Source organism: Diceros bicornis, chromosome 10, assembly GCF_020826845.1.
Source record: "Diceros bicornis minor isolate mBicDic1 chromosome 10, mDicBic1.mat.cur, whole genome shotgun sequence".
Taxonomy (NCBI): domain Eukaryota; kingdom Metazoa; phylum Chordata; class Mammalia; order Perissodactyla; family Rhinocerotidae; genus Diceros; species Diceros bicornis.
Genome location: NC_080749.1, coordinates 73,937,817 through 73,965,150, shown reverse-complemented (window position 1 = coordinate 73,965,150; position 27,334 = coordinate 73,937,817). Strand labels below are relative to the sequence as shown.

Genomic DNA, 27,334 nt, shown 5'->3' with positions numbered 1-27,334 from the left:
ACTCAGGAGCCGTTTACACTTTTACAAATTGTTGAAGGGGCCGGCCCAGTGGCTTAGTGGTTAAGCCACTTCACACACTCCGCTTCGTGGCCCGGGGTTCACAGGTTCGGATCCCAGGTGCGCACCTATGCACCGCTTGTTAAGCCATGCTGTGGTGGCGTCCCATATAAAGTAGAGGAAGATGGGCATGGATGTTAGCCCAGGGCCAATCTTCCTCAACAAAAAGAGGAGGATTGGCAATAGATATTAGCGCAGGGCTAATCTTCCTCACCAAAAAAAAATAAAAATAAAAAATTGAAGACCCCCCCCACCAAATCTTTATCTACCATACTAGAAATTAAAACTGAGAAATACTTAATTCATCTTAAAATAGCAAAAAAAAAAAATGACATAATTAACATTTTATTTTTTAAAAATCTAAATTTTCAAAAAAATTTGTGAGAAGAGTGGTGATGTTTTATATTTTTGCAAATCTCTTTAGTATGCTGTTTAATAAAAGATAGCTAGACTCTCAAATCTGCTTCTTTGTTCAATCTGTTGCAATATACTGCTTTGATTGAAGTATATGAAGAAAATACAGCCTCATACAGCTGTTTAGCTGAACAAGGGAGGATCTCAGGGACTCCCCGAGTAGGAGGGGGTGTGGCCTGGACCACATCTGAGAAGCGCTGATATAATATATATTCTTTGTGAGACAAAGAGCTTTTTTGATGATTGTATGAGAGCCATTTATATCATGTACAAAACAGCAAAAACTATTGGTTATTTCTTCAAAAAGCAACTATTACAGGATGTCTTTTAAACTCATGCACAACTTGAATCGTTGTACGTATATATTACACGCTATATATGTTTTGTTATATATTATGTTAATGATAAATTTTAATTTAATGTTTTATCCTTTGGAAAGATAACATGGCTGACTTGGTTTTCCAGATAGGGAGGAGAGAATTTAGAGTCATCCTTTTTCATCTATGTCCCTTTTACTACCAAAATACATATTTATAAGATAGCTGGTTTTAGTTAAGGGTATATTCTTAGATTTTTTGTAAAAAAGCAAAATAACATAGATAAAATACCTCACTGACTCGTCATCAGAATTAAGGCTTAATGAATTAGGCTAGTTTCCACAAATACTGTAATATTCTCCATAAATATGCTATTCTCCTTTTGCAAAATCACCAAAATTCACGCTGGCAACAATCGAATATTTTATTTTGGGCAAAAAAAATTACTTATTTGAAAACAATATGCATATTTGGTATCTATTTTAATAGTCATTTCTTATGTGCTGGGATCATGTTTGATTCTTAGATGAAATATAGAATATAGAAATCAGTATAGATTTTGCATAAAGATGTGTGCTGAGTGATAGTAAGGATATTAGAAAAGTCAATTCAGTGATAGAAAGTGCACCGGAATATTAAATGTATATTTCATTTTCCAATTTTACTTTTTGCAGAGTGGCAAAAATAGTGGCTCCCAAAAAGATAAAACTGGCAGCGGCTGAAGGGGAGCTCAAAATTGCCATGGACGGCCTCAGGAAGAAGCAGGCAGCCCTGCAGGAAGTTCAGGACAAGCTGGCAAAGCTTCAGGACACACTCGAACTCAATAAACAAAAGAAGGCTGACCTGGAGAACCAGGTATGGGGCAAAGCAGGCAAACATGGTCAAATCCTCGGTTACCGTGAACAAGAATGATGTTCACACCAGCACATTACACAGCAATCCAATGTTCTTCCTGTTCAGGGGTTGGCAAGCTATGGCCACCGGCCTAACCCACCGTCCATATGGTCCACAAGCCAACAATGGCTTTGACATTGTTGAAGACTCATATATAATGTCATTGCCTTGTATAATGTCAGATGGTACTTTGACGTCATATAAGTACCTACCTAATATCCCCGATTGTGCCTCCTGGCCCATACAGCCTAAAATATTTACTTTCTGGCCTTTTCAAAAAAAAAATTGCCAGTCATCTCTGCCTTAGATTACTAGAATATTGAGCTAGACTATTTGAGTCACTCTTCATGTTATAGGTAAGGAAATGGAGAACCAAAATGTTAAGTGACTTAGGTTGTATAAGAGTTAATGGCAGAGCTGAGATTAGAACTCAATGCCCAGAACCAAACTGTGTCCACTGAAAATGGTTGTAGGACTAAAAACATCGCTCCAACTTACATAGTGATACCATTTGCAAAAATTAATTGCTGAAGTCTGATTATGCTCCAGGAAAAAAATGTCAAAATATTTTGTAACAGTTAATATTTATTGAGTACTCATTAAGTGCAAGGCACTATTGTTCTGCGAGCAGTGTGCATTGTCTCATTTATTCCCACAGCAGCCTCTGAGGGAGGTGATCTTTTTGGACCATTTTATGGAAATGAAAGCACAGTAGGGTTAAGCGACTTGCCCGTGGCCAGCCCAGCTTCTAGGCATTGAACGCTAAGATCTGAACCCAGGCAGTCTGACACTGAGAGCTATGCTCTTTCCCACAGCCCAGACTGCTTCTTTCTCTAAGACAAGTGCACAAATTCTATGTTTGTACAAATATATGACATTGTGCTAATCTTTAGAAATGTGACCTATTATTGGGCATGATCTCCAAGTGACCAGTTTTAGTTTAAATAATATAACTAATAGGTGGGCATGTGGTTGCTCACTGTCAACATTTTTCAACTTTGCTGTATGTTTGAAATTTTTATTTACTTTTTATAATAAAATGTTGTAAAATTATGGTAATGTAAAAAAAATGTATGCATGTATGTGTGCTAAAAATCTGCTTTTGGAGGAGAAATTTTAACTAAAATGTTTTTACTTAGTAGTTTCTGATGGCAACTTTATCATAGTCCAAGACCTGATTCAGTTTATCATAAACATTGTTGAAAGAAAAATGGATGAAGAAAGCAACGAGGAAGACAGAAGATATTAAAAGAGGGAAAATTAAAAGAAAAAAGGTTTAAATTTAGGAAGTATCAAAAATGTTACCAGTTACATACCTTTTGCTTTTTTAGACCTATCTTTAGATAAACCGATATAGTTTTTTATATCTTTTAATCTAAAAGCATTTAATATAAATATTAATAGCATTAGGAAAAAGTATAAGCCAAACTCTTATTCCAAAATAATCTAAATGTCTCTGCTTTTATCAATTACTTACTTCCTCTTTTCATGTAAATTATTTCATTCTGAACCTTAAGCTAACCTTTACTTAATTTTGTTTCTTCCAAGAATAATGATGCTAAGTCACTCAAAATTAAATAAAAATAATTCAGGTATTCTACTGGAATATTGCGAGTGCATGGGTTGAAATGGCTTTTCCCCAGGTTTGCCACCTTCATAATTAGCCTTTTTTTTTTTAATCACGTTGCTTAATTACATATAATCAGATTTGGTTGACAGTCTTATGCACAATGTAGGCTCTCAGCTATTGATTGATGTCCTAATTTAAGGTTAATTGCAAGCATCTGAGTCAGTTGACACAGTCTAACAACTTGAAAATTGTACTTTGTAAGTAAGCATCAATTATTAAAACTTTTAAACATTTAACCTTTAAAATTATCATTAAATCAACTAGAACTTAAATGAGGGGAAAACGTTCATAGAATATTTAAAATAAAATGCATTTTGATTATTAAAATAGAGGGAAAACATCTATATTTGTAAGAGAATGCCCTTTATTACCTAATTAACTTTCAGTGTCTCATACTGTAGGTTATTTCCTTAAATAGAGCTATTCTTTGCGTTATATGATAAATATCCATTATGAATTTCATAAATTGTGTTAAAGTACATACTTTATTATGAAAAAGAAAATTCTAAAAAGTCATGGACTCTCCAGTATTTAAAGTAAGATATCTCACATTTTTCTTTTAGAGATTTAAAAAAAATTACAGGCATAAGTTTGTAATTAGAAAAATAATTTATCTCTGAGGGTAAAACCTTGCAGAATTTTTAACTTATTCTGTTTGTGGATGGTGATAAAAGCTTACTTTTATTTTTGAGGTTGACTTGTGCAGCAAAAAGCTAGAACGAGCTGAGCAGTTGATTGGAGGCCTTGGGGGTGAGAAAACGCGATGGAGCCAGACAGCGCTGGAGCTGGGGGAGTTGTATATCAACTTGACAGGTGACATCCTCATCTCCTCGGGAGTGGTCGCTTACCTGGGAGCCTTTACGTCCAGCTATCGACAAGTAAGGACAACTAGTTGATTTCTAAGATCTCTTCCAGACCCTCATTACAGCCAGAGTTAATCTTAGGGATCTTTGTTTGTTTTTTTTGGTAAATATGAAGAGCAAAACGTTTTTAAGTGATTTCCAGTTGTGTATTTTAGTTTTTCTATCAATTAGGTTGGTAGCCAAAAGATGCTATATCAGATACTCTTGTAAAATCAAATTGTTTTAGAAACAAAAAGATCTACTTTAAAATGTAGTGAGATGGTAGTCCCTGACGATAAAATTCAGTTCCTAAACAAGTATAAAGGTATCAGGATTTTTTTTGGTACGTGTGTGGGTTTAATCAGCTACTCCCTACGAGTCTCAATAATAAATCATTTCCAAATCACTTCAGAGACGAAAGCTTTACGGGAGGAAAAGGTGAGGCTGCCTGAAACCCAACTGAGAAGCAGCTCTTTCCTTAGAAAACCAACGCCGACTTCCCTGCTGTGAGTTCCCACCCCTTTGATGGATTCTGCTTGTCTGCTTCTCCCTGATCCAACTCCTAACCCTATTTCTCCTCCCTGCATTTTTCTTCCACTCTTCCGTCCCTTCCTGAGCGGGACCCAGCATAGTCTTCAGCTCTCCTTAGGAAAATTAAACTGGAATCCAACCCAGGACATGGCCCTGTCAAAGCAGGAGGAGAACTTTAGAAAAATTAAAAGAACTGAAAAAAAAAAAAAAAAAGAAGGTACAGAGGAGAGAGAAATTTCAAACATTTGGCAATACCTTCTCGTGTGAAGCAAAGAGAGAAGGAGTGAATAACTCACCTTTGTCATCTGACAAAGCATTTGCTTGCACGTGGTCTCAGTTGAACTTCACTTAACGTTGGGGCTTTCTCTTAAGTGGACTTGATTCTTAATGGCCACTGTTTTGATTTGTTTGATTGTTTTTAACCAGACGGGGTTTAAAATCCTCACATAAATGGCACTTCTGTCTTTAGTCTTTTGGGTTCTGGTAGCCCCCATCCTGGTGCACGACCTTCATATTCCTCTTAGCTTTGCCTTTTCACTTGTATCTTTGAATGACTGTCTACAGTTATGGCACTAACATCTTGTAGTTCAAATAATTAACATTTAACATGACACTATTTAGCTAGTAATGGACTTGTTTGCTCGACAATTTCAGAGACTGAGACTTTTAAAGATTAAGAGAGTTGCTCAGAGCCACACAGATGGTTAATGACAGCAGGAATGACACTTGTAGTCACCCAAATCCTAATTTAGCGCTCTTTCTTCTCTCCTACATCAACTTGGAACAATGGAAGAAGTAGTCGCAGCCACCCTTACCCTTCTCTGTTGGCTCCCAGTATACCCCTGGGTGTCCGCACTGGCTCCTGTTTAGTGTTCCAGTGCCATGCTGAAAGTATACCAGCCAGTACCATTCCTCCCAACCCGACCCCCTCAGACAGACTCATTTCAAGGCGCTGCATTTGCTGACACAGCAGTCACTTGCTTCTACCAGAGTGGGGGCTGCCAGTCAGACCACCACACAAATGCTTCAAGGGAGCGTTGAGGTCCAGAACCAAGACCTTGGAATTTAATGACAGAAGCAAAGCGACACTTCAAGGTAGACACAAGATACAACCAAAGCTCATAGCTCTTTCTGTGAACTTACGTCCACTGTCGCCACCCCTGATTCAAGTAGCCATGTCATCCCATCCCAGCTTATCTCCATGGAGGCTTGAAGGCAGTTTTATCCCCCCTTTCTTCACTATGGCAACCTAGGCTATACTTTTCTTAACAAGTCTCGAATGTCACTGTTCCTTCCTGTGAATTCATTCTCTGAGTCCTACTCCATCACCTTCTCTCTTTTACCTGTTTCTCTCTGGTCAGGGCAGCTGGCAGTTCACACCCCATCAAAAGTTTCCCATTCAGTTCTAAGCATAAGGGTTATAGCAGCAACTTCAGTGCTCTGCCCGGATCCCTTCCTCGCTTCCTGTGTTTTCGTGGCCAACAACCAGCACCTGTCTCTTTTTTTGGCAGTCTTCCCTTGGGTTCTTAGAACCCACTTTGCCCAATGCTTGGAGAGCTAGAATTGCCTGGGAATTTACTTCCCTCTGGCTCAGGCCTACTGAATGACTGACAGAGGTGGGGGCATGAGAGTCCGTCTCCTTCCTTCTGGTTGGGACCACTGCAAGGAATAACTTACAGTTTCTGTAGGATCAAGCTGAAGCCATGCTGCGGAACTTTGGCAGATCCCTCACCTTTTATTGGCTTCTTCTCCATCCTTCTTGTGCTTCCCCTGGCATCCATTCCTTAATAAATCACATAAATCTTCCTCTCAGAGTATGCTTCTAGGAAACCCAACTAAGACAAAATCTTGGTTCTTTTCTAACATCAAAGTCCCAGGATACCAAGACCCCTCGATAAATAGCTGGACCACCTCCCTTCAAGCTTCAATCTGTGCAGTTGTCAGTTACTCATCAACCCCCTTGTAAAGTTTCTGGTACTCATCATAAATGAAACATAGAAAAGTCCAATTCTCCTAGGATACCTGGGCCCGCAGTAATTCAACTGCAATGCCCGTGCCAGTCTCCAAAACAGACTCCTACAGTGCTGTGAGGACATACAAGCCCTGGAGTTGAATAATCTAAATTTTCTAATGACCTTTCCCTGCTAATAATCAAAGGCAAAACTGTTTTTGTGATGATGGATTTTTTAGTTAGTTTATTTTGGCTTATATTTTGAGATGCTTCTTCAGAGTCCCTCATTTTTATTTCAGTTATTCTCTGCTGCTACACCCTTACAGAGCCACTTTAATTTTTAATCCAGAATTTATCTGTGATAACATACTGTCAACTATAAACAGCATTCCATAGCAACTGTTGCTTTCATTTTCTCTTCTTCCTCATGTTATTGGCTGTCATGCCTACTCCAGCAGCAAGTTATATCTGAGAAAACCTGCAGACCTCCCTAAGAGTCTGCAGGCCAACTATAGCATGACAACAAAGAAATCAAAACATGCCAGTAGGGACTGTGTACTAGGAGGCAGAATCCAAAGTGGAAATGCTCTCTGCCCCTCCTCCCTATAGAGCCATGCCACCTGTTCCTGACATCAACAACCAAACCAAACCAAACAGAAAAGCCCGATGACAGTTATTAAGTACTCATGTGAGGCGAGATCTTACCCCCAGTGTTTGCCCTCTAGTGTTATACCTGTGAATATGTTACATTACATGGCAAAGGGACTTGGCAGATGCAATTAAGGTTGCTAATCAGCTGAACTTAAAATAGGAAGATTATCCTTGGTTAGCCTGGACTTCGCTATAAGGTAAGCCTGAAATATCTTTTTTGAGCAAGAGTAAGGAAGTGCCCAAAGAATGATAGGGACATGTCAAAAAGACATAGAATTTAGCTTAAAAGTACTCTCACTGGCCAAATCAGCAATAAATAATGATGGTAACTATTATAACTCATTGAATAAAATAGGAAAAGATGTGGGCAAAATGGGTGAAGGGGGTCAAAAGGTACAAACTTCCAATTATAAAATAAATAAGTCATGAGATGTACAGCATGGTGACTATAGTTAATAATACTGTATTGTATATTTGAAAGTTACTAAGAGAATAGATCTTAAAATTTCTCATCATAGGAAAAAAATTCTGTAACTATATATGGTGACGGATGTTAACTAGATTTATTGTGGTGATCATTTCACAATATTTACAAATATCGAATCATTATGTTGTATACCTGAAACTAATATAGTGTTATATGTCAATTATACCTCAATAAACAAGAGAGACAAAAAGTAGGAAAAGATAAATCTATACAGACATAAATTAATAAATTTCAAAAATGAGTGCCTGACCCAGAATATTTACGTAGTTACAAAGTATCTTCCCCCCAAATGCTGATTAGTTACAAAAGGAAAGAGGAAAAGAGCAAGTTAGCAGTGGAGAAGCTGTAATACAATATTTCACAAGTGCTGTCTTCACTCAGTTTTGAATCATGATTAAAAACTGTGAATTCCCTTTCATGGGCAGTTTGCTAAGCCTCACCCCAACCATTTCCCTTGTCAGGCTCTAATACTCCTGGGGAACAGTAGGCATGTACCCAACTTCCAGAGGCCGCCAGGTACCTAACACCCAGAAGGGAAGGCCCCTTCTTCCTTGTGCCTGTGGGATTATTCAAAATACCCAGTCCCCAGGAAGCCCACGAAGCCTAGCTCACCCCACCCCACTGTGCTTACCGTTTATAAACTGCCTGCCACAGATCTGCCTTGTTGTTACCCCGTATCCAGGCGCAACCTCCTGCGTGGCAGCTTTCTCTTGTTTGGAGCTGTGAGTAACAAAGAGTTCTGCCTTTCATCTGTCTGAATGTCTTTGTGTTGTGTCCCACCATCCAAAGAAGCTTTAATCACACCTAAGATCATATAATTATGAGACAGCAGCCTGGCAGACACCTCAATCAAGTGATATAAACCATCATCAATAAATGAACAATTTGAAATCATGTACCATTGATGGAATGCAGTGAGAACACAACATCATTTCTATGATATTCCTGCCACAGTTGCAAAACCTGAATTGAATCATGAGGGAACGTCATACAGACCCAATTGTGGGGCATTCTACAAAATAACTGGTTAATCAAGTTATGAAAGTCATCAACTCTCCCCAAACTGTCATGGCCTTTGTGTGCAGACCTAAGGGAATGTTGGTCGAATCTACTCAATAGGAATCTGAGGGAGATGGCAGCACCCACCATGCCCTCTCCACCAGCACCGCTTCACACACACAGCATCCTGATCTGCCCACAGGCTGGTACCAACACCATGTATATCCACCTTCCCCATGTCTCTTCCTAATCTATTTTCTCTCTGGTCTTGTCTTTCACTATTTCTGAATTCTTTGATCTGTAACCTCAAATTGGACCTTGACTTCTGACTTTCTGAGTGTGAACCTGGGCTTGAAGCATCCTAGCAAACTTTGCCCCAGATGGGGTATCCCAAACTCCAATATATGCCCTGATCCTTGGTGCCTAATAGCCCTGCCATGGTACCTCCCCCAGGGCATGTGCGAGCCAGAAACAAATGTTTTCTGTGTCCCTCCCAATTCAAATTGGATTTACTTTTATAACATAATATTGTATTAAGGTTTGCTGGATACTTGTAATTTAAAGAAAATATGTAGAAAAACATGGTGGTCTCCAACTTCTTTGTCAAGTGAAGCTTTAGAAAAATAATTGGCAATTATTTTTTCCAGATACAAAAGTCTGACTTTACTATTAAGTGATCTATCTAAACTTTATCTTAACATTGGATATAATTAATTTTCAGTTGAATACATAATGGACCTTCTAAATTATCATTTTATTTGAAAAAATCTGATAACCACAAATCACTTTTGAGGTAGAGTTTCAATAATGGTTTGTTGACTCAATGAATAAAGTGTAATCAAAGAGTATACAAAGTATTCATTTGGTAATCTCCAGCCTCGTTTTTATATCTTTCTATGTGTGTCTTAAAGAACCAAACCAAGGAGTGGACAAATTTATGCAAAGGAAGAGATATCCCCTGCTCCGATGATTATTCCCTTATGAGTATCCTGGGAGAAGCGGTGACAATTCGAGCCTGGAATATTGCTGGGTTACCTTCTGACTCATTTTCCATTGATAACGGGATCATCATAATGTAAGGAAAATATTTTTCTCACAAATTATCTCTATTAATCAGTAGATTTATGTATCTGTGCACCTTTTTAACAATTATAGCTAATAAACGTTTATAGTATTGAAGACAAAATTTTACTTTCTTAGCTAGATTAAATGTGAATAATCACTTTCCTTTCATACTAATATTGGAATAGTAAGTATTGGAGACGGTAGTAAACAAACTAAACCCAGATGACATTTGCTTAATTTTTAATCAATTTTTAGCAAACAGAGCAATACCCTACCATAAGTAAGTCCAAACTTTTTATTCTCATAAAATACAGGGCTTTGGGGTTGCAGGTTAATGAAAGGTGCAGCAGTGGGTTGTTGGTGGTGATGGGTTTGAGTGTTCTAAACTCTGTTAGTCCCTGCTGGGTGTGGGACCAGCTTAAATGATATGGATACACTTCTGGGTCCTGGGCTGATTGGGGCTTTCAAGACAGTGGCCAGTGGCTGCTTTTTCTGGAATCTCCGGGTTAGTAGATAAGTCCCATGAAGACTGAGCTGGGAGAATACTGGAGGCTCCTTCAGCCTTACCTTTCCTCCAAGTCTTACCTCCCAGAAGCCAAGGACTTCAGCCTGCCCCAGTGTGAGGACTATCATCAATTGTGTTATTTCCAAGTTCACATTACCACGGACCTTTTATCTATGGGCTAGTCTTCCTGGAGGTTTTAGCGTGTTGGGAATAGCGTAGGTAAACCATCAGTAGGAAATGTTCAGTTCTGAATTACATGACTATTTTGATTAGTTGTTAGTTTACTACTGAAATAGTAACCGATATGATAGTACTTAACTTAAAGTAAAATGGCTGAGGCATGTGAATTGTTAAAATAGAATTAACCACTACATGTGAAGACTAGTTATTCTTAAATTTTTTGTGTGTACTATTTATGAAAATTATTCCATAAATTAAAACTCTGGCGAACACATTTCTTTACTGCTTGACAAATGATCCTAACAGATAGATTTCTTTAGCATTTATTTGCTGAATTATTCTATAGGGATTTGAGGTATGTGCAATTTGAATATAATGTAAAACAAAATAAACTCTGATGAGACCACCTAGGGGAAGTTAAAGTAATAGTTACTACTAGTTACTACTAGGTACTTGAGACAAGCTAATCCTTTCAGCTGAGCCCTGAATTAAGGTCAAAGCTTTCTGGTAACTAAAGCAGAAAAGAAAAGCTGTGTCATATAGTTCTCATTTTTTATCTAAGTAAATCATACTTAGAGAGACCAACTTTTTCAGGAACTAAACTTAAATTTAATTATTTTGTTGATTTAGAGAAAAGATTACAAAGCTTTTCTTTGGGGGACTAAAATTGAGTACTGGATACTCTGCTGTGATAATCTGAATTAATCCAGAAGAGAAACTGGAGAATCTAGGTAAATGATAAATATCTGCATTAGTTTGCAGCTAAAACAGATTTTTAAGTGCCTTTTAACAAGCCCAGGATGGCAACCGGTTTGTTGTTGAATTAGTTAACAAGGAGGGGGCACAGTTTGTGCTGGGGTTCAGTGTGAGAGCACGCATTGGATATTGACACATAGGGGAGGTTTCTGCAAGGTTAGAAGTCCATCTTTTACATTGACTTTGGCCCAACTGGACCAATTAACTTCAGCCTAAAGAATAGTCAGAGTTTTGGTGTTTTCGTTATTGTTGTTCCTGTTGTTTCCTTCTCAGAAAAAACACTTGGCTCTTCCCAAGCACTTGTGAGTATCGTTGGTCATGCCCCACATAGTGGTAGTTATGTCTTTATTGTTTTGATTTGCAATTTACACACGTTTGTTCCACCTAGCAGGACATCTGTATCCATTATATCCACTGGAAGCTAAATTGCATCTTATTTTCTAGCAAATAAATGTACGCTTTCTTTTGGGTCCAGTCATATTTCAATAACAACAGAACTATTGATGAATATTTCTCCTTTTAAGATTCTAAACCTTTCAGTGATTATTTTTCAAGACAACAAACTCACATTGCAGGAGAGGGAGAGGTAGAAAACGGTGTTAATGAGCCATAACCCATATATTTTTGCTCTTTGTTTGTAAAAATGTTCAAATATTAACAAGAAGTTATGGTAGCGACTCTACTAAGAAGAAAATATTAACATTTTTCATTCTTGGCTTATTTTGTCAATGTATTTTGGTCATCTTTTATTGAGAGGTTTCAGTAAATAGGTTTAAGGTGATCCTTTTGAAGTATCAGATGAGAATCTTATTTCCTGGCATCGTGCGTTCTTCCATTCCCTAGAGATACTTGCTTAATAATGATAATACCTCATATGGAGCACTTACTGAGGACCTAATACTGTACTAAGTGCCTTTCACATACTATCTTGGCTAAGTGAGGAGTCGATTATTTAGGGAAACTGGAAGAATCTATACAATTTGGACAACTTAGAATATAATTAACGTTTGGAGCTATTGACAGCTGAAAGTCCTTGGCTAATCAGAATTTCAAGGGCTAGTGATAACAGTAAATGTAATTGGATTGTATCTGAACATTTCATGGGGAAAGTATTAGGACTGTTTAACAACTTGGTAAGTAGATCAGGTAAGTATCTAATATAACTCTGCTTTTTAAAAATGTCTTTAAGTTTTCGTTTCTATAGGAGTCAGATAAATTAGGTTTATTTCAGCAGCAATAGTAACTGACAGGAACATCTACCTTTCCTTCTCTGGTTTTATCTACTTTTATGTGTGTAAAGAGGAAAACAGCAAAACTCTTTGACATGCACCACTGTTGTATATTTAAATTCTGTGTCCTTCCATGCATACAACTGTGAACATGTATTATCACTGTTGGAAGTCTGTATTTTTCACAAACTCAAGAGAGCACCAAATAACAATCCTCTCTAGACAAACAAAAGAACTAACAAAAGGAACAAAGAACTAACAAAAGAACAAACACTATTAAAACTTGGAATGCTGAGTGTTATAAAAATTCAATTTCCATTTGGGAACCACCGGTTTTAAAGCATTTCTGGCTTCAAGACTGTTTGGTGGAAGAAGTAAGAGAGAAGATTGCGTGGAGAAAAACGTTGTCTTGTCAAAAAATAATGCAAAATAATGGTGAAGAGGAAGTAAACAATAAACACAGCACTTGTTTATTTCAAATTCAGGATTTATATTCATCCAAAGAGTGAAGCTATTTAAACCAATGTGTGTTGCATATAGCTCTCCACAATAATTGTTGTTATATGTATTTTTAAAAACCAGTACATTCTTTTCTACCTACCCTGAAGAATATCTCCTTTGAAATTTTATTCATCTGATATGATATTCTATGGAAGCCTTAATCTTTTTTTTTTTTTTTGGTGAGGAAGATTAGCCCTGAGCTAACATCTGTGCCAATCTTCCTCTATTTTGTATGTGGGATGCCACCACAGCATGTCTTGATGAATGGTGTGTAGGTCTGCGCCAGGGATCCGAAACTGTGAACCTCAGGCTGCCAAAGTGGAGCACGGGAACTTAACCACTACCCCACTGGGCCAGCCTGGAAACCCTAATCTTTAAAAGAAAATACTGTAAACTAAAGTCATAACATTTTCCTGTTTTTGAATCAAAAGATGTTATATTGAGGGTGTTATATGGGGAAAAAAAATTTGATACAGTTCTTAACTGGGTATGGAACAGTATCTGTGTATGTGTGTAAATATATATCTATTTATATATTTTTTGTGTGTAGATATATATATACATTTATACACATATAAAAAAAAAAATGTGTGGAGAGAGAGAGACAGAGAATATGAATAGCTATTTGTTCCAGCACAATTTGTTTGGAAACGTTATCCTTCCAGCCTCCAGAACTGTGAGAAACAAATGTTTGTTATCTAAGCCACCCAGTCCATGGTCATTTGTTACAGCAGCCTGAGAGACTAAGACACCCTTACACTCGACGCACAGCAGAGGCCCCTTTTCCAGTCTGCTCTCCAGGGAGATGGGTTTTCTCTCAGTGTTTTAGGTGACTCGCCACCACTGCTTCTGCCATGGGATTACAGTTCTGTGGCTGGAGTTGACCTGGGGGCCTGGACAGAAGAGAAAAAAGAGAGAGAAAAACGAAACGTGCATTTCCCCCCACACTCTCTGGCTCACACGTGATCATTTCTCAGTCCTCTAGTGAGAGTTTCTGTTGCTTGTGCCTCCTGCACAGTTCCCCTCTAGGCCTATTCTCAGATCAACGCCAGAAGATAAGAAGAAAAAAACCCCCAAAACACACAAGAAACTCACCACCCCCTGATTGGTCATTCCTCAAGTTTTAACTTTCCTCCCATTCACTTGTTGTTATTTACTTTTTAGAATCTGCAAGTAGTTGCTCTTTGTATTTTACCCAGAATTTTTCATCGTAATCGGTGGAAGAGATAGGCTATAATGGGTTTAGCCCAGCTTGTTCAGCACCAGAAGTCCTTTCCCCTGATTTTGAGACAGTGTTCTTTGGACCAGTATTCTCCATGCAGGATGAGCTCTTAGAAAATGTCAATTTTTAGAATGAGTTAGCTTGCATGGTGTTTGTCAGATGTTTTTTGCTATTTTTATTTCAATAGATTATCGTATGCAAACTTTATTTGATCTAGGAAAAAAGGATAAAGAATCAGCATGGACTCTTCCCTCAAAGAGTACACAATTTAGTTGGGTGATGCAGTTAAGAAATTACAGAACTAAGGGCCGGCCCTGTGGCGTAGCAGTTAAGTGCGTGCGCTCCGCTGCTGGCCACCCGGGTTCGGATCCCGGGTGCACACCCATGCACTGCTTGTCAGGCCATGCTGTGGCGGCGTCCCACATAAAGTGGAGAAAGATGGGCACGGATGTTAGCTCAGGGCCAGTCTTCCTCAGCAAAGAAAAAAGAGGAGTATTGCCATGGATGTTAGCTCAGGGCTGATCTTCCTCTCACACACACCAAAAATATAGAATTAATAATAGAATATTATCATAATAGAATATTATCATTATATGAAAGCACCATAAGTGTAATGTGGATGAATTGCTAAAGAAGTTCAGAGAGAAAGGAGATCAAGACCGACTTTATGGAGTTCATAGTGTTCAAGCAACCTTGAAACATGAGCAGGACTTGAATATGAAAGAATGGGGAAGAAGTGCATTTTGGACAAAAAACCATCATGAACATGGGTATTGTGGCTAAAAAATGTGGAAGCAACAGAAGGGAGAGTGAGTCATTCAATTTCTTTAGGGAAGCATAAATGCCGTCTAACACTGACACATAATCCTCCACACTTAAAAATATTTCTAAAATGTGACAGAATGAAACTTTTACATATTTATAAGTTTTATTCCATTCTAGTTTCCCTTCTCACTCCCTTTAGTTTCTTGTGGATATGATTCTCTTTTGTATTAGTTGATTGCATCTAAGATATTACAGTAGTCTTTTGGTCTCATTTCTTCCTAAACAGAATGAACTGAGTTGTTCCCCCCCATTCGTATGTTGAAGACATAACCCCAGTGTGACTGCCTGTGGAGATAGGGCCTTTAAGGAGGTAATTAAAGTTAAATGAGGTCATAGGGTAGAGCCCTAAACCATTACAACTGGTGTCCTTATAAGAAGAGGAAGAGACACTGCGGATGTGCAGACAGAGCAAAGATCAGGTGAGGACACGGCAAGCGAGCTGTGTTTGCAAGCCAAGGCAAGAGGCCTCTGGAGAAACTCAATCTGCTGGCGCCCTGATCTTGGGCTTCCAGCCTCCAGAGCTGTGAGAAAATAGATTTCTGTTGTTTAAGACAGTCTGTGGTACTTTGTTATGGCAGCCAAGCCAAGAAATCCATTATATAATGCTGATATTGGAGGACAAGACTATCTTCTTTACTATATAAACTACATGTTTTGTATCCAACTCTAAGTTATATGCTAAAAAAATTTGATTACTTCCATTTGAGGGGACAAATTATCCAATGAAATTCTAAATTCATGTTATAATGAGATTGAATTGAATATATTATCCTGTTCCAGCCCCAGTAACCTTTTATTTTCTCCTCCTGCTCTTCTGATGCTCTGCGTGAATTTGCTCTGTTCACTTTTAAAGAGTGTGACAGTATCTTTAGGAAATTGGCCAGAATCATGGCTAGTGTTTCCTGAAGCTTCGAAGAGAAAGAAAAAGAACAAATCTTAACACTGATTACATTTCACACAAGGTAGAAAGCTATATGGTTGGATACCATATGGTGATGGCAGATACTGGTTAACTCTGTGACCTCACAACATGCTGGAAAATAACCTGGGTGCCTCATGGTTCACTGTTCTCGTTCTTATCGTAAAAGGGGGATGAGTAAGAGTAAAGCGATAAGTATGAGCTCTTATATAGTGCAAAAACCCTGACTTTCAGAGAATATATTTCTGTCCGTAACAAGCTCACAATCGCTAGGCAAAGAAATAGTGAGCTACCTATATGACATTAAATATACAAGTGTTTGAAACAAGTACTGGGTCAACAATTGTGTGAACACTTAAGGGTCCACAGCTATTATGATGGTTAGATGATATGAAATTATGCTTTTCACCTTTTTTTTGGACGATTATATCTTGAATGGTCCAGATTTCAAAGAGAGACCCGATGTCTCAATCCTTTCTCTTTCTCTGTTGCACAGATGACAGCAGAGGGAAGCTGAAGGAGTGAAGTGACCTGCCCAAGGTCACATGCGTGATCAATGGCCACGCCCAGTGAAGAACCCGCATTTCCAATACTCTTGATGTTGTCATTGTGACCCAGTTAGCAAGAGCAGCAAATATTTTTAGAAACGTAATTTAACATTTAGAGCGTTGTAATTTCCCAAAAGGAGTAAAAGAGGTTGTGTTAAGTTTGCCACGTGGTTTTTGTAGTTGCCATTCTAGTAGCCTGCTCAATGTAAATGTCTCTGCTTCATGAGCATAGTTTCTCATAATAAGTTAAAAAGTAAAATATTACTATGAAGCATAAACTGTAAGAAAATGGTATGTGCGTGATCCAATAGCACAGAGATGAATCATAGCTTTGACCAACATCTTCTTTCTTCTCCCTTTCAGGAATGCAAGAAGGTGGCCTTTGATGATAGATCCTCAAAGTCAGGCTAATAAATGGGTCAAGAACATGGAAAAAGCCAATAGCCTCCATCTAATTAAATTAAGTGATCCTGACTATGCCAGGACTCTGGAAAATTGCATCCAGTTTGGTACCCCTGGTATGTAGTTGAATAACAAGCGTACATTATGCGAATGCGTGGGGAGGGCACGATTCACCCAAAACAATGTAGGTTGCTTGTTTTTTAAAAAGATATTTGTGTCAGACTCATCTTAAATCATGACTTTGTTAATGTCTTTCATTATTTATTGATAATTAATCAAGTGAGAACTTTAGGGATTATAGTTCCAGCAGGTTAGGACGTTTTCTTTGTCTCAAGATTCATTTGTGATGCTTCCTTTAATTTAGCTGTTTTAATTTTTGTCTATTCTTTGCCATTCTTTAGTTCTCATTATAACTCCACTTCTGCAATTAAAAGGGCCACTTGATGTGCCAAAAGTATGTTTTTCTTTTTTTTTTACTGAGGAAGATTAGCCCTGGGCTAACATCCGTGCCCATCTTCCTCTACTTTATATGTGGGACGCCTGCCACAGCATGGCTTGATAAGCGGTGGGTAGGTCCACACCCGGGATCCAAACCTGGAAACCCTGGGCCGCCGAAGCGGAGCTCATGAACTTAACCACTATGCCACCGGGCTGGCCCACCCAAAAGTATTTTAACACGTTATTAGTCCAGTTATCCATTTATTCTTCTCTTGACTTACCCTACAAAAGTGGCCGAGAAGTGAGTACACATTTTACATGGCTGACTAAGATCTGCCATTTACAATGGAGAGATTAGAAACATGACAAGGATTTTTTAATAAAGCTCTATGCACATGCCACATTTATCAAAACAAAACAAAATACTTATGATTTGAGTAAATTGGGGTTATTAGTTACATTTTAAATCTATGTTACCTATCAAATTTTGACTACTTACTTGACCAAATAAATGTAACATTATGAAAGTACAACATATTTAGCCCCAGGACAAGTGTAGCAAAGCCTAGTGGCTATTAGAGCTAGGACTGCGTGGAAGAATCGTAATAGAGATACAAAGTAGTCCTACAGACATTTTGTTTTTGCATGTTAATAATGAGTTAGCCTTTAAAATATTAGTTACAATTTTAGGTTCTCTCAGAGTAAGCATGAAATGAAAAAAATCTAAGTCTACATATGAAATCTTGTGTTTATGTATATGGACGCAGACACACACAAGTGGTATTTCAGTCAGCTAACTGGTGTTCTTAGAGTATAGTGTGGTGATGGAGGAGTTACAGAAGGAGGGGGAACATGATCTGTACTATCAAACATCTTGCTTGTTTGATAGACGGGATCAGACAATATATGTAACTAACTGTAATAAACACAGAAAGTGGACACACCTCACTAACCTTTATTAGCACCACTGTGCTGTTGTGGGTGGCTGCACTGGCTCTGGAATAGAGTGCCTGCCTCTGTTACTCAGTGCTTGGGTCAGTGACCTTTCTGAGACTCAGTCTTCCCATCTGTATTTGGACCATATAGTGTGAGGAAGAAGTGAATTACCGTACTTGGGTGCTTACAGCAGTGTTTGATAAGCTCAATGTATGTTGTTTTTTGGTTGGAGATTTACTATGTAGTTTACGTGTATTACCTTTTAATTGTATTAGTTTATATTTAATTATACTAGTATACTAAGAAAGGCACAGATGATGAACTATGAGAATTCAGAGGAATCAGAAGATTTCTTGAAGAAATTAACACCTTAAGTAATTAAAATTACTTAATTTGACTTAAATATTCAAATAAGTTCCTTAACACAGTAAAAAACAATTACAGATAATTGAGCATCTACCATGTGCTTGACATTCTGAAGATTTCTGTGATCTCAGTCGCATAGGTGTCAGTATTGCATCATTTTAGAGAGGAAAGGGCCATAGAGGCAGTCTGTATAGTGTTTTTCAAACTATGAGTCACAACTGTGGGAGAGAAAACCAACTTAGTGGGTCATGACCAGCATTTTTAAATGAAATGCAGTAGAAGAAAATGGAAAATATTAGACTGCATAGCATGGAGTAAAGATAAGCATTATTTCATGAAATTTTAAAGTTCTACATGCACATGTGTGTACAGGATCAAGATTTAAAATATATTTCTTACTTGGAGTTGTGGCCATAAAATTTTGAAATCCAATAGTAATTCCAACCACTTCATTTTATTAATGGGTAAGTGAGGTGCTAGAGAATGTTGGTTACCAGGACCATTTGCCTAGTTAAGGGGAGTGCTGCAACTAGTCCCCGAGTCTTGTGCCTTCGTCCAGTGCTCACTCTGTCATTCACAGGGGCTTTAACCTACTTTTCAGAATGAATACTTTTAAAATGGATAATGATTATTTACAATGCGTTCTAACACGGATCATCAGAGAGAAGTGGAAAGTTTTAAATCTACCATAGAGAAACAGATGGCAGATCTTGTAACTATTTTTATATTTAACCGTCAAGTACAAGAATCGGTTACTGTTACAGTTTTAAAACAGAAGCAGTTAAAGCCTCTTCCACTCAAGAAGTTATCTTTGGCTATTGGCCTATTCAAGGACAGAGGCTTTTGATCTGTAATCCCTCGCAGGCAGCCTGGGTCGAGAAGGCACGAGAAGGCAGAGGTCTTTGCCTTCTTCACCCACCTGCCCCTGCTCCAACCAGAGCAAGCCTCCCTTTCCTTTGTTTACATTGAGTTTTAAGATAAGATCCTCTTTGGATGTGGAGAGAAGGGAACTCTCATACACTGCTGGTGGGAGTGCAAACTGGTGCAGCCACTATGGAAAACAGTATGGAGATTCCTCAAAAAATCAAGGATAGAACTACCATATGATCCAGCTATTCCGCTGCTGGGTATTTATCCAAAGAACTTGAAAACACCAATGCGTAAAGATACATGCACCTCTGTGTTCATTGCAGCATTATTCACAATAGCCAAGACTTGGAAGCAACCTAAGTGCCCATCAAGGGAAGAATGGATAAAGAAGCTGTGGTATATATACACAATGGAATACTACTCAGCCATAAGAAACGATGAAATCCAGCCATTTGTGACAATATGGATGGACATTGAGGGTATTATGCAAAGTGAAATAAGTCAGAGGGAGAAGGTCAAATACCGTATGATTTCCTTCATTAAGTAGTAGATAATAACAACAATAGACAAACACATAGAGACAGAGATTGGATTGGTGGTTACCAGAGGGGAAGGGGGGAGGGAGGAGGGCGAAAGGATAATTCGGTACATGTGTGTGGTGATGGGTTGTAATTAGTATTTGGGTGGTGAACATGATGTAATCTATGCAGAAATAGAAGTATAATGATGTACACCTGAAATTTTTACAATGTTGTAAACCAATGTTACTGCAATAAACAAAAAATAAAAAAAAAAAAGATAAGATCCTCTTTGAAAAAAGTGTCCTGTCGCTTAAAAAAAAAAAGTTTGAAATCCAACGTTCTAGAAAATAAAGGTACATCTGTATTATCCACACCAGTGGATAAGGTGTGCATAGGATATTAATCATATAAATATTGCTGATAAATCAATTTGTTCATACCTCAATAAAGCCGAAAAAATAAAGATGAAATTTTAGATTTTTAAAAAAGAAATCAACTTGTATAGAAGAGCTTTTAGTGGGTTTCCACCAACTATGAAAAAAAAATCTTCATTAAGAGCAACATCTATCCTATCTGAGCCTTCCTTACTTTTATCTTATCTCCTAGCACTTTACTTTCTCTCCCCCTTGACATAACGTATCAGGGATGGGAACTACTTCTGGTTGAGTGTTCCTTACAGTTGCTCATTTGTTAGTTCATTCATTCACCCAACAGATATTTATTTTGCGACCACCACGTGCCACTGAAAACGCAGCATGAACAAGACAGACTTGGTCTGTGCCTTCTGGGAGCTTGTTGGTGTAAAGAGGGAGAGAGGCTCCATGTGTGATGAGGGTTGGGAGATGGGGGCGGGACACACAGGAACAGGCAGTACCTATGACAGCGTGGCGTTGTGTCCTCTCTCAGCTTTCGTCTGTGCTTCCCAGCCATGTGGTGGATTCCTTTACACGTTACCCTTTACGATAGAGCTCAGACACCTCTCTTCTGAGTCATCTCTCTTGCCCTGTCCAGTGAAGTGCCAGTACTGAAGCATTTACAAATTTCTAGTATTGCCCTTATGATTGTCTACATAACTGTGTGCTTCTCACCTCCAAACTCTTTGGGAGTCACCAGGAGGTGCTCAGTAATTGTTTGTTGACTCTACTTTGAATACGATATGCTCCATAGTGGAACATAATATGCAGAAGATTTTTTTCCTATTAATTTGAAGTCTCACTTAGGATAAGGTAGGTAATTTGTAATAAAAAAAACTGATATCAGTTAATGTCCTAAGTGCAAAAGAAATAGGAAAAGAATGCTTGGTTATCTTTATATTTCTGTTGCTAAGGGAAACTGTTTTGAGTGAGATGATCTGCCTACTCAAAGATATCAGCAGCCATGTTTTTGGATTCTCAGTTTTGCTTTCCCACAAGCTCTGCAGATACTGTGATGGGCTGGCACTTGGGAATGCAGAAGGATGTTTTTATATAATCTAGCATATTGTTAACTTTGATGATAGAAATATGAAGAGAAGCTTGCCTCATGAATTGGCTCCTGTATTTTAACATGAAACATATTTTGATCTAATTAAAAGTTAAAGGAGTCAGGGCCGGCCCCGTGGCTTAGCAGTTAAGTGTGCGTGCTCCACTGCTGGCGGCCTGGGTTTGGATCCCGGGCGTGCACCAACGCACCGCTTCTCTGGCCATGCTGAGGCCGCTTCCCACATACAGCAACTAGAAGGATGTGCAACTATGACATACAACTATCTACTGGGGCTTTGGGGGAAAAATAAATAAATAAATAAAAATTAATTTTCGACAAAGGTGCTAAGGACATACAGTGGAGAAAGGAAAGTCTCTTCAATAAATGGTGTTGGGAAAACTGGACAGCCACATGCAAAAGAATGAAAGTGGACCATCTGCTATCGCCATTCACAAAAATTAACTCAAAATGGATCAAAGACCTGAAGGTGAGACCTGAAACTATAAAACTCATAGAAGAAAATATAGGCAACACACTATTTGACGATGGTTATAAAGGAATCTTTTCGGGTGACATGCCTACCCAGACTAGGGAAACTAAAGAAAAAATAAACAAGTGGGACTTTATCAGATTAAAGAGCTTCTATAAGACAAACGAAACCAGAATCAAGATAAACAGACAACCCACCAGCTGGGAGAGAATATTTGCAAAACATGCATCTGACAAGGGGTTGATCTCCATAATATATAAAGAACTCACACAATTGAACAACAAAAAAACAAACAACCCGATCAAAAAATGGGCAGAGGAAATGAACAGACACTTCTCCAAAGAAGATATACAGATGGCCGATAGGCGCATGAAAAGATGTTCAACACCGCTAATCATCAGGGAAATGCAAATCAAAACAACACTAAGAAACCACCTCATGCCTGTTAGAATGGCTATAATCACCAAGACAAAAAACAACAAGTGTTGGAGAGGATGTAGAGAAACAGGAACCCTCATACATAGCTGGTGGGAATGCAAACTGGTGCAGCCTCTATGGAAAACGGTATGGAGATTCCTCAAAGAATTAAAAATAGAGATGCCCTATGACCCAGCCATCCCACTACTGGGAATCTATCCAACGAACCTGAAATCAACAATCCAAAGAGGCTTATGCACCCCTGTGTTCATTGCAACATTATTCACCATAGCCAAGAAGTGGAAGCAAGCTAAGTGTCCCTCGACTGATGATTGGATTAAGAAAATGTGGTATATATATATACAATGGAATACTACTCAGCCATAAAAAAAGACAAAATCGTCCCATTTGCAACAACATGGATGGGCCTGGAACGTATTATGTTAAGTGAAATAAGCCAGAAAGAGAAAGACAAACACTGTATGATCTCACTCATATGTGGAAGATAAACAAACACATGGACAGAGAAAACTGTACTGTGGTTACCAGGGGCAATGGGGGTAGGGGGTGGGCACAAGGGGTGAAGGGAGTCATATATATGGTGATGGACAAACAAAAATGCACAACCCAAAATTTCACAATGTTAAAAACCATTAAAACATCAATAAAAAAAAAAAAGTTAAAGGAGTCAAAATAAAATAGTTAAATTAAAGATAGCATTCTGGGTAATTCATGTACCTATGGATTTTTGTTCTTTTTGCCTTTTTTTAAGTTTGGAATACCTTTGATTTTCCACTGAGGCTTACAATAATAGTAAATATTCAATGTTGAGAACATATTTCTTTGAAATCAGGATGCTATAGAAATCTTTCCTAACAGGCTTAAGGCTTGATTCTACTAGTGATGAAATAAATTTTCACTTTTGGGGAAAAGAATCAAGTCTGCAATATTTAAGTTTCATAATGTATATTTTAGCTTTGAAAAAGACACTTATACATATTAATATGGATACTCAATTTCATTTCAAAGTAGGAAACAATTTAGAAGGAGTAGGGGATTGTATAATATAATATTATTTTTCAGTGAAAAATAATTTAAATATTAGATTTTTTGCAAAAATTGCTGTTAATAAAAGTTGAGGCTATTAAGCAAAATTGAAATGTTATAATATTTAATAAACAGAATTTCAGTTCATAACTTTTCGAAAATTGATAGATTTAAAAAAATCTGATCACGTAAAAATAAAAATGAGAAATAGATATTATCACTGTTATTGTTTAGCATTATTAGGAAAGTTCTTTTCAGTGCAATAAAATGGGAAACAGTGAAGGTGCTATAACATGTGGAAAGAGGAAAGAATATTATCATATTCATAGACAATATATTTCATGTAGAAAACCAAAGAGAATTCGTTGAAAAGCTATTAGAATAATTCAATGGAGTAGATATATTCCAAAAAGAATATTTTTTAAAAAATCAATAACCACTGAGAACAAAATAAGTGGGTAGTAATTCTAGTCAACCAGTAAATGGAAGCAAAACAAAACAAAATGAAACAAAAAACTTGGAATGACTTTAACAATGCATAGTGCAAAAATGACAAAACTCCACAGAAAAACAAAAGAAAACTAAGACATTGCTTTTTCACTGTAAGAAAACTAAATGTAAAAATGTCAACTCTTTCAAAAATAAATGTTTTAGAAATAATTCTTAAGTTAACTTAGAAGAAAGAAAGTAAAAGAGGCAATAAAAATTCGGAAGAGTGAGTTTGGAATTAACTGGAATAAGTTCTGGAAGAAATTCTAATATATGTAAGCCTTTAACGCACTAGAAAGTAAGCATTATAACCCAATGGAAAAACAATAGGCCATTCAGCAAATGGTGTTGGGAACATTTATTTTGTGGAAAAATATATCGTCAGAGGCTCACCTCACACCAAAGTGTGCTCCAGATGAATTAGAGAATCAAATATGAGAGAAAAAAAGAGAAGACATAAATGCTAAAAGAAAACATAGGGAAATAACAAAGTTGCCTTTGGTGAGAAAGGACTTTCTAAGAAAATACACAATGGAAAAAATAAAAAAGGAAAAGATTAAGAGGTATGACTGTAAAAGTTTATAACTTAAGCCAAGAAATATTATATAAAAGGAACTTAAGAGAATATCAAGCAATCACAATTTATGGAATTTATTTGTATCCCAATTTTGGCAATCAAACTGCAATCAAAATATTTTAACACAATAGCCAAGACTTGGAAGCAACCTAAGTGCCCATCAAGGGACAAATGGATAAAGAAGATGTGGTATATATACACAATGGAATACTACTCAGCCATAAGAAATGATGAAATCCAGGCATTTGTGACAACATGGATGGACATTGAGGGTATAATGCAAAGTGAAATAAGTCAGAGGGAGAAGGTCAAATACCGTATGATTTCCTTCATTAAGTAGTAGATAATAACAACAATAAACAAACACATAGAGACAGAGATTGGATTGGTGGTTACCAGAGGGGAAGGGGGGAGGGAGGAGGGTGAAAGGGATAATTCGGTACATGTGTGTGGTGATGGGTTGTAATTAGTATTTTGGTGGTGAACATGATGTAGTCCATGCAGAAATAGAAGTACAATGATGTACACCTGAAATTTTTACAATGTTATAAACCAATAAAAAAAAAAAAAAAAAAAAAAAAAGAAAGTAGATTCATAGCTACCTAGGGCTGGAAAGGCTGAGGGGGAGTAGGGGTGGGATATGACTGTAGAAGAGTAAAGGACTTCTTTTGGGGTGAGGAAAATGTTCTGAAATTGATTGTGGTGATGGTTGCGCAGCTCTGTGAATATAGTGAAAACCACTAAATTGTACACTTTAAATGAGTGGAGCTCATTTATTGAGATGTAATTCACATGCTATACAGCTGTGAATTATATCTCAATAAATCTGTTCCAAAAAAAATAAAAGTATATCAGAACTTTCAAAAAAAAAATATTTTAAGACAATAGGAAAATGTATTCTCTGCTTTGATATTTGATGAACTTGTGAATTATTGATAATTTTTTAGGGTGGGGCAACTTCTAAAGAAGAGTCTTTACCTTTCAGAGATACTTACTCAAATATTTGCAGATGAGGTTTTGTGATGTCTGGGATTCGTTTGTATATAATCCAGGGTGAAATGAGGAACAAAGGCAACAAGATTGGCTGAATTTACAAGAGTATACTATTCTTCTTACTTTTGAAAAAGGTTTGAAAATTTCTACAACAAAAAGTTAAATTATAAAAATAAATATAAACAAATTTAAAAACAAGCAGACAACTGGGGGCGATATTTTCTACAATGTTAAAAAATACAAATAAAGTTTTAAAAATTAGCACATTGTGGTAATTAGTGCTGTTTGTTCCCTGATATCCATATATCCATTGCTTACTGTTAGCACCCCATGTATTTACCTGGGCAGATTGCAGTCAGAGTAAAGAAATAAATTTTCTAACTTCTGTTGTAGTTGCACATAGTCACGTGACTGTGGTCTGCCTCTCAAGATGTTACTGGATGCCATTTGTGATTCCCAGGAAATATTCTTAAAAGATGTTTCTTCCTTTTCTGTTTATTCTTTCTTTCTGATGGCTAGAATGTGATGTTGTTTGAAAGGCCGTTTTGGCCAGAGGTCAAAGCCATATGCCAAGAACGGTGAAGCAGCAAGAAGGGGAAACTTGGCACTCTGACGGTTTAGACACACTGTCCTTCCAGCCCTGGACTGGTTACCTCAGGCTCCTCTTTATGTGAGATAGACATTCCTTCTTGTTCGTGTCACTACTGTTTAGGGGTTTTTATCACTTACGACTGAACCTAATTGTAAATAACATACCCCACAATAGGAAAATGGGCAAATATATTAACATACAGTTTCCAGAAGAAAAAATATAATTAGCCAAACAGCACCTAAAACATCAAGCCCAAAATACAAATTTTAACAATATTTTTTTTACCCATCAAATTGTGAAAGTCATGAATATAGTAGTTAATGCTGGCAGTGTCACACAGTGGTTAAGAGAGCCGCGTAAGGAGCCTGATTGCTTAGTTCAAGTCCCTGCTTTGTCATTTACTAGCCGATTTAGCTGAACAATTTCCTTCAATTACCTGGCCTCTGTTTCCTCATCTGTAAAATTGGGATAATAATAGTCCATGCTTTTTAAAGTCCTGAGGATGATGAGAAGATACAATGCCAGCATGGTGCCTAGTGTTTGTAAGCACAGTGATGTTATATAAAAACAGGTTTTAAAACAAACAAAAAAGTGAGTATTCATTGCAGCTCTGAAATCTCTACAGCCATTCAGGAAAGTAATTTGGTGATATAAATAGCCTTTAAAATGTTCATGACTGTTGGCTATTAATTGTACTTCTAGGACTCCAGCCTGGTTAAGTAATCAGAGAGGAACACAAGGGTTTATTCAAAAAGATGTTCACGGCAGCATTATTAACAGAGGAAAAATGGAAGCAATCTGCATAATAGAAGACTAATGTATTTAATACATTATGATGCACTCATATTATTTAACCATGAAAAATAATTATTTTATTCAAGCAGAAAATTAAAATGAGTTTAGGGCTGGCCCCATGGCTTAGCGGTTAAGTGCACACACTCCGCTACTGGTGGCCCAGGTTCGGATCCCGGGTGCGCACTGACGCACTGCTTCTCCGGCCATGCTGAGGCGGCATCCCACATACAGCAACTAGAAGGATGTGCAACTATGACATACAACTATCTACTAGGGCTTTGGGGAAAAAAAAGGAGGAGGATTGGCAATAGATGTTAGCTCAGAGCCGGTCTTCCTCAGCAAAAAGAGGAGGATTAGCATGGATGTTAGCTCAGGGCTGATCTTCCTCACAGAAAAAAAAAAAAAATGAGTTTAAAA

At 37.6% G+C, this 27,334-nt stretch overlaps 1 protein-coding gene across 1 annotated transcript in view; it reads left to right on the top strand.

Moving 5' to 3' along the window:
- DNAH7 (dynein axonemal heavy chain 7) overlaps positions 1 to 27,334 on the top strand; it is a 224,376-nt gene that overhangs the window by 139,528 nt on the left and 57,514 nt on the right. Inside the window, exons 45-48 of the mRNA XM_058548598.1 lie at positions 1,463 to 1,643; positions 4,005 to 4,190; positions 9,685 to 9,848; positions 16,887 to 17,041. Coding sequence (XP_058404581.1) covers positions 1,463 to 1,643; positions 4,005 to 4,190; positions 9,685 to 9,848; positions 16,887 to 17,041 — 686 coding nt within the window. The remainder of the gene's footprint in view (positions 1 to 1,462; positions 1,644 to 4,004; positions 4,191 to 9,684; positions 9,849 to 16,886; positions 17,042 to 27,334) is intronic.